The 13923-nt window shown below is 41.2% G+C and overlaps 1 protein-coding gene across 6 annotated transcripts in view; it reads right to left on the bottom strand.

Moving 5' to 3' along the window:
• LOC116698695 (transcription factor E2-alpha) overlaps positions 1–13923 on the bottom strand; it is a 26630-nt gene that overhangs the window by 4650 nt on the left and 8057 nt on the right. For 4 of the 6 annotated variants that reach the window (XM_032530778.1, XM_032530782.1, XM_032530777.1 and 1 more), the window contains 14 exons: positions 10330–10403; positions 9304–9379; positions 8578–8618; positions 8296–8431; positions 7852–7901; positions 6348–6444; positions 4412–4548; positions 4130–4274; positions 3854–3912; positions 3653–3731; positions 1829–1905; positions 1490–1663; positions 1211–1322; positions 514–646 (listed from right to left, as the gene is read on the bottom strand). In XM_032530778.1, coding sequence (XP_032386669.1) covers positions 514–646; positions 1211–1322; positions 1490–1663; positions 1829–1905; positions 3653–3731; positions 3854–3912; positions 4130–4274; positions 4412–4548; positions 6348–6444; positions 7852–7901; positions 8296–8431; positions 8578–8618; positions 9304–9379; positions 10330–10403 — 1390 coding nt within the window. The remainder of the gene's footprint in view (positions 1–513; positions 647–1210; positions 1323–1489; positions 1664–1828; positions 1906–3652; positions 3732–3853; positions 3913–4129; positions 4275–4411; positions 4549–6347; positions 6445–7851; positions 7902–8295; positions 8432–8577; positions 8619–9303; positions 9380–10329; positions 10404–13923) is intronic. The other 2 variants (XM_032530780.1, XM_032530779.1) reach the window with 1 other exon arrangement.

Below are 13923 nucleotides of genomic sequence, written 5' to 3'. Positions count from 1 at the left end.
ATACACAGGGTGAAAAGAGGAGCTGATGCAATGTGTAGTACAAGAAAAACATGGCATTTTTTGAAAATATACTATGTTATTCTGATATAAACTCTAAAATACAATTAAGAACCTGAAAATGAGCATAATATGAGCACTTTAAGTCAAATGACAGCTCCAACTAGTGAGGTATCCTACTTAACAGATGATGAATCTTTTAACACTACACAGTAAAAGCAACTTTTAGAAACTAGAACACATTTATAACTGGCCATCCTTTCTTACCATGCAAGAAAAGGGGCACAAGTGTAGTCCTTTTTTTTTTTCTCTTTCTTTCTTTTATTATTAATAGAATAGTGCCCATAAGTTTGATTGAATTAAATAAATGATTGACTGTAAATCATCGTATTTAAAAAAAGGTTGAAAGACCATTTCCTGACACATATTATACTTAAACCACAGCAGCATTATTTGCCATGAAATATCATGCAGTGATGGAGTATAAATATTGTGTGAAAAAAAGGTTTTAGACACCTTGTTCCCAGGCGGGCCTTCACGTCTTTTTTCTCGTCCTCTGACCTGTCGGTGATTGAGCAGTTTTCATCGTCCTCCTTGTCCTCTCGTTTGATATCAGAACCACTGGAGCGACTTTGGCTCCCGGACAGGGCTGCACAGAGAGTTCAGAAACAAGGATACTGAATGAGATACATAAAGAACTAAAAAAGGATTACTTAAAGTGGCAATATCGAAGACTTTCATTTTACTATGTCTGTTAAGTCACCATCTATCGCCGAGCACAATGGTGATTAAGCCAATGGCCCACCAATGTAAGGATTGCAATATTTTTATATTTGCAGTATCACAAACTAGGTTTCGGTGGAGACATTGCCTATAAATTTCTTTTCTTTAAAGTTACTTCTAATGCAAACCGAACATTTCATAGATTTGCAGGCTGCACACCTCCAACTTCTCAACTTTTGCAGACTCAGGTGTGACAAGTTGCAAAAAAAAAAAAAAAAAAAAAATCACATTACAGTTGCTCACAGAATGATGGAACAAGGTTATTATTATTAAATCGCTTTTGCTGTTACCAGCAGTAAATAGGGTGCCCCCAAATCAACCAGATCTAAAACCTGGATTGCCACTTTGACATCCAATGATGGCAAAGTATTACCACCCTTTCTGTCATAAAAAATAAATTAATAGAGTAGTAGAAAGCAGAAAGTTTTACCAGTAAAACCTTCAGGCTGAGAGCCTGGCTGGGCAGATGCAGGGCCGTGGTGACCGTGCATAAGTCCTCCACTAGAGGGCAGACCAGGAGAGTCCTCACGGTGACCGGACAGCTTCAGGAAAACAATTAAACAGTGTTTCATGGATCTTGGTAGAACTTTGTTGTACTTGCATGAAAGCAAAAACAGGTATACCACTCTCTCTTTCATTTTTAATATCAAACTACATTCAGTCATTTGTGGATGGACAGGTTTCCTGTGCTGCTTTTTATTAATCTCACCAGTCCAGGCAGGCGACTGGCCAATCCAAGTGCTGCACTGGTGAAGGCTGGTGGCAACCCTAAGCTAGACGAGAGCAGACTATGCATCTCAGCCAGTCCTGGCCCTCCTTGTCCACTGGCGTGACGCTGAAGAACATTGATGGCTTCATCCAGATGGTCCTCCATTTTACTTGGCTACAGATAAGAATGACCATTTAGACAACAATAGATGATGCATGAATGACTGACTGTAGCATCCTGTTTTTACCACTGTAATTTACTTTTACTAACTCACTTTCTTTATTAAACAATCTTTTTTTTGCATCTCTAATATCAAAAAGAAAAGACATGTTGACTCACCATGGATTGAATTCCACCCTCAAAGTTGGGAGAAGGTGTGGCCTGGCCAGAGGACCGAGTCCACTGGGATGCAGAGCCTACAAAAGAGAAGATTATTAGATTTGGCAAGGTACATTTGCCCTCATTTACTGAGCTTACAATTACAAACACGCTCAGGACCTATACGTGCTATCACACTAATGGAGAGATGTCAGAATAAGGGGGCTGCTCCTTGGAGGAGCACCCCGAGCACTTGGGGGGGTTTGGTGCGTTGCTCAAGAGCAGGAGGTGAACAAGGAGGTGAACTGGCATCTCTCCATCTACCAGTCCACACTCCCGTCATCGGACCGCACGGGAACTTGAACCAGCAACCTTCCGGCTCAAAACCCAACTCCCTACAGACTGAGCTACTGCCACCCCAATTTATCAATATAATATTGATTGATCAATACTGTGATATGATGCTAGATATCGTCTTAGATTTTGAATGTTGTAATATTGTAAGTGTTGTTTTCCCTGTTTTTAAAGACTACATTACAGTAAAGTGATGTATACAGCAGATATATAACATAAATGTGTCAAATCTACAATTTAAAAGGATAGTTTTTTCTTCTTTCAACCTTTATTGGGATCACGATTATCATCTTCGCCCCCCCTTTTTCTTGTCTCACCTTGTGCAGCAGCAGCAGCAGCATTTAATGTATGAAGGGTGTGATGAGCTTATGGACTCAGTGCAGAAACAAATGGGGAAGTGACCCCACTCTTTGTTATTTTTAACTGTATTTTCCCTTCCTCTCTTCAGTTATATTTGGAGTGTGTGTGTAAGATAAAGTGAAGGTTAAGCTATGGATGGTGTAACTTGAGCTACATTTACAGTATGCACAGATAAAAAAGTCATTGTCTGCCATTTTTAGAATTGTTGCAGGGTTTAAAAAGAAAGAAATTTAATCAAAATATGGACAAAATACTGACACAGACTATCTTTTAATCTTGCAAAGATTTCAGTTAATAGATGAGACATGTCTTACAACCAGCTTATTGCTAAATCAGATGACTTAAATGTCATGATAGTCTTAAATGCCAAACCTATTTCTGTTCAGTTTGTTCAGTGCAAGCACAAGAAATAAACACTGGTGACACAGGTGATAAAATAAGAAAACAATTGGGTTTTGCGTAAATTTTGTAAACCAATCAGATTAATCAAGGCTGACCCTAAACTGTGCTAGACTCAGACATGCTCTTACAAAAGGAGACGTTTTGTTTGTAGCTTATTACTTGCCAAATACACAATTTCAATAGATTGTAAATGTTCTGTATGATTGCCCTGCGGCTTGTCAGCTAAGACGATCGCTAGTCATAAAATTGGTGAATTGGTAGTATTAAATAAGTCCAACTAATGGTAAAATAGTTTCAAGCCCTTACAGCCAATAATACAATACTGAAACATATTGTGATGGAATTTGCACGAGAGACAGATTACATTACATTAAATGTCATTTAGCTGACGCTTTTATCCAAAACAACTTAAAATTCTGGAGCAACTATGGGTTAAGTGTCTTGGTCACATTGGTTGATGTATCACAGTGGGAATTGAACCCGGATCTCCCGCACCAAAGGTATGTGTCATATCCACTGCGCCATCACTCAACACAATACACCCAATAGATGGAGCTACATTGTCATTAACAACCATCCAGGCTTAGTCAGGATGACAACAATGCATTTTTAAAGACTTTAACATTTTTATCATGTCATTACACATCAAGAACGACCCTGTGTTGAACCAACATGACAGCCAGCTCACCTCAAGGCCTCAGGAAAAACTAACTACAGCTATGTCCTCACCTGATACAGCCTGGGGAGAGCCGGAGGGAGTGGATGGAGACGGAGGGAAGGTGTTACTGTGTGGGTCTGAAGGATAGATCTGGAAAAAATAATTTGTTTTTAACTAAATGAAATGCAATTTATGCCTTTACATTTATTATGTTATATTTGAAGTATTGTGTTAGAGAATTGCCTATAAATACGTATTGTATTATTACTTACAGATGCCAAGGCTTTCCCAATCTCATCACCTGAACTTCCAGGTACTGCTCCTCGATTGGCTTTTGAGGAAGAAAAAAGCTTTTCAATTAGATACTATGCTCAATTAATAATTAGCTATGTGACAATATTGCTTGAAAACAAGAGGAGCACTTTTCACAATGAAAAGAGCTCACAATTAGATCCTAGGCTCAATAAATAATTAGCTATGTGACAATATTGCATCAAAACATGAGGAGCACTTTTCACAAAGAAAAGAGCACACATTAAAGGATTTACCCATAATGGTGTCAGCCATAGGGGGTGTGTGGCTGGGGACTCCGAAGCTGCCGGGGCCAGAATGGAAACCAGCAGGATGAGCCCCATTCACCTCACTGCCATGCATGGGGTAGTTTTGGGGAGAGAGGGGCAGTGGCTGCCGTTTCTGGGAAGCAAAGACAGCCAATGATTTAAATACACAACTAAAAAGAAGCCCAGTAAGTATGCGTTAGTCAAAAAGTGTCTAAGACCTAACCCTGCCTTTACAGAAAAACAAAAACAAAGCGCAAAGGAACAACTCACCAGTCTGTCTTGGGGGTTGATGGCAGTGAAGGGAGCAGGCTGGCCCAGATGGGGGGAGTTGGCCAGCATGGCAGAATAACCAGGCTGAACCATCGACCTGGCAGAGCCCCATGGATCAGAGGGCGGGTGGAGGCCTTCTGTCAGGGGGCATCCAGCGGAGGAGGAGGGAGCAGGAAGGGCAAGGGATAACCAGCCACGGGAGATGAGAAGACAATGAAGGCCACATATGAGACATGTCACATTACTGTGATGACTTCATTCAACTGTGATGCACTATTCAGCACACAGGCACCACAGGGCGTTAACTGGCATACGGCTACAGCACATAGGCCCTGGTCACACCTGGCATTAACATCGGTCCGGAGTGATCCAATCCCAAGTGGACAGGTCTGATCGCACGGAGGACACATTGAAATCAGATTTCTCAGACCACATTTAGAGGTGGTCTGGGCCACAAATAGCCACATTCTTTTAGTACTGTGTGTGTATGTGTGTGTGTGTCCTGGGCCACATTGAAGCACTGCCCATTCAACTGTAAGCAGAACTACTGCTACTGTACTCATGTACTGTACTCATTCACTACATTTGTCCACAACGTCTAAACTAGAAATAGTTCTGAAAGAAAAGAGTTGTAGTTTCATTGTTTAAAACAACTGCCGACTAAAATATATCTGTTGACGGATGGGTTAACCCATTACAGTTTTATCCACGTTTAGTTTATTCTTGTCATTCTGATAAAATGGCTCTAGTTCCCCTTACATAATTACGTTTTCTTGATTCGATATGTATTGGTAGCTAGCTAGGTAGTTGACCATGTAGAGAGCAAGCACGCTAACATTAGCTACTCAGCTAAAACCACATTATATTTCATATCAGTGTCACTTTTTAGCATCAAGGGAAGGGGTTTGTTGTAACATTACTCAACACCGCTGAGAGCTTTGCGGCTGGGACTGGCCGCCGAGTATCTCACGGGGCCGAGCCGTGGCCACAGAGATAACGGCCGAGGATACGCTTACCTAATGCAATGGCTGCCGGGTGTTGCTGCCAGACTCTCCCCAACTTCCCCTTTCGTCCGCAGGACAGTCACCATTTGTCGGTCAACTTAACTGTAAAGAGGACCGCTAAAGGGGGGAGAATTACAGCACAACACCGCGGCCAGCCAGACTCGGACACATGGGGCGATGTGGTCTGCTTCCCCGACGGAACATAAAACTTTCTGTTACTGCCGTTAGCATCATTATCACCCAGGGCTTGAGTTTGTGCTGGCTGAGTTTGGAATGCTGTAAATTAATAATAATAATGGCTGGCTGCTGGCTAAATGTGGATGTGTCGTGTCCCCGGGGCTGTTGTCATCCCGACTGAAGTCCCTTAGCAGCGGGGAGTGAGGCCAAAAAAATACATTTAAAAAATGTGTTTATTTTGCATCCTAACTATCCTAATTTATTCACCAAATTATTTTCCCCAATTCTGAAAGTTAGAATAGAAAGTGTCCTTATAATTTTCTTATGATGGTGTCGCTTAATTTCTGTGTTGTTCTGCTTTTGTCTTTGTAATTTGACTCAATTTCATTTATTGAGGGCCGCACCTCAATGAACTCCCAAGTACAAATAAAAGGTTGAATGAAAAAAAAATACAAAACACATTTGGAAATGCATTCTAATGCACAGTGTGACCGGACTACAGCTGCCCACATGCGATCGGATCAACAAGGACGCATGTAAATGCCAGGTCTGAACAGCCTCTTAGGTTCATCCGGACTCCCATAAGGACATTTTGGGGAGCTGATTTAACAACCACACTAGCTGGAAAAGGAATATTTCAGGTCATTGTTATCTTTATAGTTATCTGATACATTTACCCGCATTAACGAGTCTCGGGCAGATTGAACTTTTCAACCCAATTCAATGAACAAGGGGAGGCTCTTGTTGCAACTGACCTTGCATGTAATAATGTTGGTAGACATTTCCTGCCTTGGAGGCCGGGTACCCAGCATTGTCCCTGTTAAAATCCTCTCCTGAGGCTGATGCATAAACCTACAAAAGGATACAAAGAAGAAAAAAATATATATAGACTACCACAAATCACTATGTTATTGTAAACAAACTATATGGTTTATCTAACTTGTTGCCTGAACGATGTGCAGAAGAAACCGCATATAGCATATTTGTTATGAGATACTCATAAGAAAGCTTTAAGAGCTTCCTTGTGCTTTGTGCTCAGGAGGGTGACTACAAATTATTCACTCCATAAAACTAGTAGTAAAAACTAGTTTAGGTTTTCAAAAAAAGGAAAGATATCTGCATTAAATACCTGATTAAACACAGCTCTTAAACGTATGTGTTTGTTACTAAGCTATCTATTTTTACGATCTGGATTTGCTACTTAATTCAATAAACAGGCTGTTGCAACATTTCTGCAGACTGCAAAGCTGAGCATTATGTATCGAATATGCGGTGTCAGTCATTTTATTGGGCTATGTCTGTAGGGCTTTTACATTTGATCCTGTTAAACAGAACCTCCCTGAAAATGGTTTACAGATACACAATTCACACTCTTTGACACAGTGAGATGTGACCACACAATGGGAAATGCAGTGGGATTTGGTGCATGGTATAATGGGTATTAAGGAACCAATGTTCTGAACCACTTTAGCATTCTCAATCAAGACTATTCTAGATGTAAGCAAGTTTCAAACTGTGTCTGCAAAACTCAAATCCAAATGGACTGAAGTTTTCTTCTGTAATTTGATTAAACAGAGAGAAAAAGAAGAGAAAAAAGAGGGGAGAGGAGTAGAGGGAACGGAGAGATGCACTCCTAATTACTGAACCATCTGCCGAATCCTGGATGGCAGCCAACTCCACTGGCAGCTGGGATAGAGGGATGGGGGAGGGAAAGAGAGAAAGGGGAGGGAGGCGGCGGGAAGGAGAGGGAGGCGGATGGAGGGGGGGTGTGGGGAATAGAGGAGGGGGGAGGGGGAAAGCAAGAAACAGAGAAGAGGAGGAAATAGGGTGCCCAGAGAGCGAGAGTGGGAGGGAAAAAACGAGGTGGAATAAGAACCATCTAAACCCCAGTATGAATTCCCTTCAGTAATCCAACGGGTACACTTGGCAGAGGGGAAGAAATGTGGCCATAAAGTAAAGGGCCTTCAAATACAACACACTATAAATACATGCTGCAAATGAGTGACTGGGTGAATGAGTGGCTTCCCCCGCCCATTTTCCTTTTATTTTCCCTTCCTTCGGTGGTGCAGATACACAGCTGTAAGAGCTGGATGTCCTGTATTGCAGCTATTCTCCTGCTTTGCAAGCCAAGGAGAGGCTTAAGATGCCGAATGGAATGTGAAACGGGGCGTAAAACATGACAACATGAGCTCCCATTGACTGACTGCAAAGGCTGAGATATAGTTCAGGGTTGCAATGTTTGTGGATGCTAGTACTCACAGAGGAGGGTAGGCCAGGGGGCACCTTCCTGATCTTTTTAGGCTGTGGTCCTGAACGGAGAAAGACAGAGGGAAATCACATAAGTATGCACACACAAAGACCTTATTGCAGAAGTGACTATAGACCCACCAATGTAGGGATTCACTTATGCAGCCCCCTTCCTTCTGACGTCCTGCTAAACCAATCTATCCACCTGTCTTGTGACCTGTCATTAATGCATAACCAAAAGGTATTCTAGTATGAAGTTATTTAATGATTTTCCTCATTGAGAACTCAGTGATTTCACTTTCTTTAACTAAGCAGAAGTGAGATTTCTGAAACACTTTTAAAAACCTCAGCAGGAGAAGTGACGATTTATCCAGAAATACGTATAAATCAGAACAAAGAACTTTTTCTGGAATTAAATCTCATCACTGTGCTTCAAACAATCCTTCACAATCTTACCAATAGGCTCCTGTGAGGGTCTCCTGCGAGGGTTGCTTCCCTCATAGGAGGAATAAAACTGGGAGTTGGACTTCAGGCCAGACGGGGAGAGGGCATCGGGACTGGGCATGGGCATCTCACTGGGCATAAAGCCCGGCTAGAGATGGTGAAAAAAAAGAAGGACAAGCTCATGTAGCGTAAAAAGAAATCATATTAAATTCTGATGATATGGGAAAGATAACTGACTAAGGGACAGAATTTCACTAAAAGAGCATTAAGGGCTGATATTACTGACTGATTTACCTGTGCTGCAAATGACGAATATGGTCCTCGCTCAGCCTTCCCTGTTAGGAGATAGGAAAATAAAATTAGGTCATGATTGTGAAAATTAGGCTTTTATGTCAATATTAAATCACAATCTGGCTATTCCCCATTCTCCATTTGGGTGCCTCCCATCTGCTGTGTGAGTGTATGATGATGATGTGTGGTATTTATGGCTGTGGACAGCAAAACAACAACAAATTGGCCCATTATAAATGGTCCAGGGGCAATTGTGCCAAACCTCTGTCCCCTCCCGACAGTTAAACAGAAGAGAGCTATAGGCTACCGTAGTCCCAAGGGACAGTCTTGTTTGTGCATGGGTGCCCTTTACACCCTGCACCCCCTCCTACCCTGAACACACAAACTGCAACAACAACAACAACACACGAACAAAAAAAAACCTCCTCCACATCCTCCCTGATTACCCTGGTCTTCATCTATTGCCACCTAAGCATAAATATGGCTTGCCCTAAAGTGGTACATTAGTATCTAACCTGGGAAACAACTCATTGTGTTGGTTTAGTTGTCACAGAGTCTATCCAATGATATAAACTTTTGCATTTTAATATCAGCAAGTTCTTCTGTTATGAAGTCCTAATATAGTAAAGCTGGCCCCAAATGTCCCCGATTCTCTTTGTTTAAGAAAAAAAAGATGATGTAAATGTTGTGCTGTCTATGCTTCAACATCTTAATTTACCACTTACTTACCAACAATCCCTGATCCATACATAGGGGCAGAGGCAATGCCCTCTTGCTCACCGTAAAGGCCTTGATCTCCATAACCCTGAGGGAAAGACAGCAGAGACACTCGGGATGTAAAATTAGATCAAGAAATAAAAATAATGAAAGCCCATTATTAACAACTCTTTCACACCAAAGCTGCTATGTAAGAAAATAAATCATGTTTGTTCACGTGAATGAGTCAACAAAGATTATCCAACTGGGCTCTCAGACCGTGTGCCAGACCTAGATTTCAGGCAGGTCTGACAGTGCTCTGTTTTGGGATGAATGGGTAATTATGAGATTCTTCAGCAGCTAAAGGATTACTATAGAAATCCATAAATCACACATACCTCATTCTGAATTTTGGGTCTCTTTTATGTAAAGGGTTTTGTGGAAATTAAGTTAAAAATGTGGACAGGTTGGTCAAAATGGTGCATTATGCATAAGGTGAACAAATAAAGCAAATATATTCTGGTAGATCACTACAGTGGGATCTGCACCATTCCTGTCTAACCAACCCAAGTTAGCCCTGATGCTCTGTGCTAGCTATCTTGGAAGCAATGGTCTGGCCTTGTTAGTGCCAAACTTAAAACTCAGAATATCTGGTAATTTGAGTGGTTTAGAGATAAGATCTTAACCTTTCTATATTGCTGCTCCAGTAACCGCAAACCAGTTTGATATTAGTATGGATCTGGACAATAACATGAGCATGTTTTTTGAGCTAACAAGTAGACTCACAATACATCAAATCAGAGCCTGGTCTTAGCAGTCCATTGTACTAAACTAAAGGTGTGGAACCGGGTGATAACTTACTATTTACCTATGACCAGAATGGTGCTGTATCAGTGGTCAAATGCAGGTTAAAAACTTTATTATCCCATATTATATATTGTGTTTGTGTGTGAAAGTGGTATAAATGACCTGATCACCCAAACTCGAGTTTTGTTTCACTCAATAGCATGACATCTACAAGGCCAGATTCTATGTAGTAAGAAGGAGGATAAACCGTACCCTTCCCTGGTTGAAAGATGGACTGTTCTGTTCTCCTGGGCCCCAGGGGCTGGACCCACTCCTCTCATCTATACCTGTAAGACAAAGAACTGGGTAAGGCCTATTAACTACAAAAAAGGCAGACACATTCTTAACAAAATTTTGCGCTTAGGCTTTGCAAAACTAAGTCTAACTTTAGAGAATGATGAAGTTGACCTGCTTTCATACGGGGTTTTTTCCGGGCTGCTCAAAGTAACCTCAATTGAAGAGCTTCAGTTCACAGCTCACACAGAGACAGCATAGTGACAGCGCTGTCACATAGTGTGGATATGAGCTGTAGGAAGTTTGAATAATTAACACCCAGTATGAGGCTCCCAGAATCATCCTCGACATTCTTCATTCTCCCACTCCACTCCTTTACATTTTCCATGGCAACAGTCATTCTTCTCCCATCTATTCTCTCACATTTGGACTACACCTTCACCTTAACACAGACGAGTGCTCAAGGTCTCATGGTATACACACCGTATCCCTGGCCAGAGTACTCCAGCCTTCAGAGAGGTGAGTGCGTTTGAAAGGAGTGATAGATTGGTGAAGCAGAAATTCCTGCCTGTCCCCTTTCTCTCAATCTCCTCTCGTAGTGCAACACAGCATCTCTGGGGAAAAGCTGAAGCTTAATTGCGTACTGATTTGCATAATTGTGCATATTAATGGAGCTCAGTGCTATGAATATTCATATTTTTTGTTTTGTTGTCTAATTAAAAAGCGGAGAGAGGAGAGGGGAGTGGGGTAGAGGCGGGCTAGAATCATGACAGGATCAGCAGTAGAACAGACTGATGGGTCCACAGCGCTGAGAGCTGCTAGATTGCCGTGACAACTGTGATCTATACACACGACACCAGCAGAATAAGAGATGAAGGAGACAATGTCTTGTCCCCTCTCTATGGCTGCCTGTCACTCTCCGCGTCAATCAAAGACGATAAAGAAAATGCATGAACCATCCGTTTCCGTCATCAGAACCCAAGCTCAAGACAGGAAAAAGGCTCAAATTCAATGTTTTGTGTTCAAGACTGCATAACACTTTTCCTGACAGTTTTGTTATCTATACTGAATTTAAAGTTGCTGTGTCAAACAACCTATTGCCAAATAAAATGCAGATAAGCGGGACAAGCTTTTATTTTTGGGGCCACAATTCATCTTTCACACACCTACATTGTTGCCATGTATTCGGAACCATATAGCATATCAAAACAGTCTGAAAAGACTAACCTAACATGCAAAGCTAATTAGCGAGAAACGAACATGTGGTATTTTTGGCCTCTTTAGAAGAACTGAGGTGTGTGAGGCAGTAGAAAAATAAAGTCACTTACTTTCCACAAATAGCAGGGTGCATATAGCACTTTGCCATAAACTAACACACACCTTCTTGTATATGAATACCTTTTTCAAGGCACTCAACTGTAGGGTTAACAGGTGTTATGTATAAAGTCAGGAACAAATTTAATGGAATTAATTATTTGTGTGGAGGATATTATGTGAGGATAAATGTAAATCTTTACACCCAAAGGAATGGAATTATGGGATAAATGTTTAAGAAACTAGTTGCAATAAGATAACTCAGAGGCAGTAATGAGCAATTTATAGTAATGTAAAAGCCACATATTCTTTCTAATTAACTGATCTGATGATAAGCAAATAAAATTTAAATGGAAATTTCAGCTTGTTTTCAGAATTGCTTTCATGAATCCTGACAACTGTATATCTATATAATGAAGCTAAACAAAAAAAAAGTGAAGTTATACCGGGGGTTATAATAAACAGTGTTATAATGTAGTGTCTATACATTAAATCCCACCACAGTGATGTTCCCTTGTCTGAGAGAGAGACAGACACACAGACACAGACACAGACACAGACACAGACACACACACACACACACACACACACACACACACACACACACACACACCTCAAGTTTTAATGCGACTTTACGCCAACTTAACAACTTTGCTTTGGTGACTATTAAGACCCCTTTGATACTTTTATTTCACAAAAGATGCTAGAATTGAACCTCGGTAGAGTGGGGGCACGTTCAGCTGACCACGTGTTAGCTAGGTTTGAACAGGTAACTGCCTGCAAAGTATTCACGCGAGTGAGGGCATATGTGAAAATGGCATAGTTTACTCGTTATGGTCATTTTGTGTATCTTATCGATGTGGTCCAGAAAAACTAGGCTTGCCTGTTTTTCTTCTCCAAAATTCCAACGTGTAAAGCCATCGTTAAGTTCTTTTCTTGGGTTTTGCTTGTGTGATTCCTGTTGTGACATTTCAGGTGGTTGGATAAATATGCCTCCATACTCTGCTTGAAAAGTAAATACTTTTAACAGTATCGACATCTCTGTCTTGGGTCTTTACATTATCGAAATAGCAACAAATACCACATACCCCCATACCTCTCCCTATAAGGACAGCATTATGACATTATTATCAGGTTTTTTAAAAACATGAAACATGTGTTGTAGAAACATATGATTTTCCTGTTCTAATCACAATGGTTTTTATTGTCAGAACTGGGGTTGGACAAATGGGTTTCCTCTTCCTCACTATCTCCAGCAGAGTTGTTCTTGAGTCAGACACATTTTTGGCGACACCACAAGTGCTAAAACCATGAGAAACCTGTGAGTAGTGCACTACTTTGGCGGACTACCCGGACCGGGGAGAGAGAAAAATGAAGAAAAGGGTGAGTAACATCAGACAAATTCTCTGGTGAACCCCAATGCACTTTTCCTCCCAGCATGCAACGCCCCTTTAAGCATGGCTAGTCTATAATTACACAGGAAGAGATACTGGAAACAGACAGCCAGCCTGAATCATAGGCTTCATGAGCAGCAGAATTCCAGCACATCCATTGACCAAACTTGCAGACATGTCTTGGTTTTTACATGAACACTGCCCTAGGCACTTAGAACTGAGGGTGCCGTTTGGTCTACACACCTTCTTCCTTCCCTTGGCAAAATGAGTCACACAGACACAAAGCATGATGTCAGGTCAAATCTCAAGAGGGAATAGTGATAATAAAATACAGAACAATGTACAATAACAGAGGCCTGGCTGTTTTAACCTGTGAGTCACTGGAGACTTCTCAAACACAACAGTATGCGCTAACGGACTTAGAAATACATTCGCTAGTGGGTAACACACTTACACTTAACAATCCCACTTCCCACACTGTATGAAAGTAAACATTTCAACAGAAATATGCACAATAGTTTACAATTTTAAACAGCTAATCTACCTTTGACTTAAACACCCTTTAGTCTTTGTGATCCACTAACACATCTGTTTAGCAGGACAACTAATGCAAATTTTAAACTCTTCCCCTTCTGCATTTCAGCCCATACCAAAGTTTAAAAATACATTTTAGGATTCTCAGTTTCCAGAGACCAAAAAATGAAAGTGCAATTAAATTACTTTAACTGACTAGGGAAAGGGATTGAACAGGCACTTGAGACCAAAGCAGAGATATTACCATCACTGATGGCTCTAAAAGGGAGGTTCCCATAGCCACACATGTTAAACCTCCACATATCCCAAACCTTAACCATAGTGGGGAGGG

This window comes from Etheostoma spectabile, chromosome 12 (assembly GCF_008692095.1).
Source record: "Etheostoma spectabile isolate EspeVRDwgs_2016 chromosome 12, UIUC_Espe_1.0, whole genome shotgun sequence".
NCBI classification, from domain to species: Eukaryota; Metazoa; Chordata; class Actinopteri; order Perciformes; family Percidae; genus Etheostoma; species Etheostoma spectabile.
The sequence above is the reverse complement of the archived record's forward strand: the minus strand, read 5'-3'. Positions and strand labels throughout refer to the sequence as shown.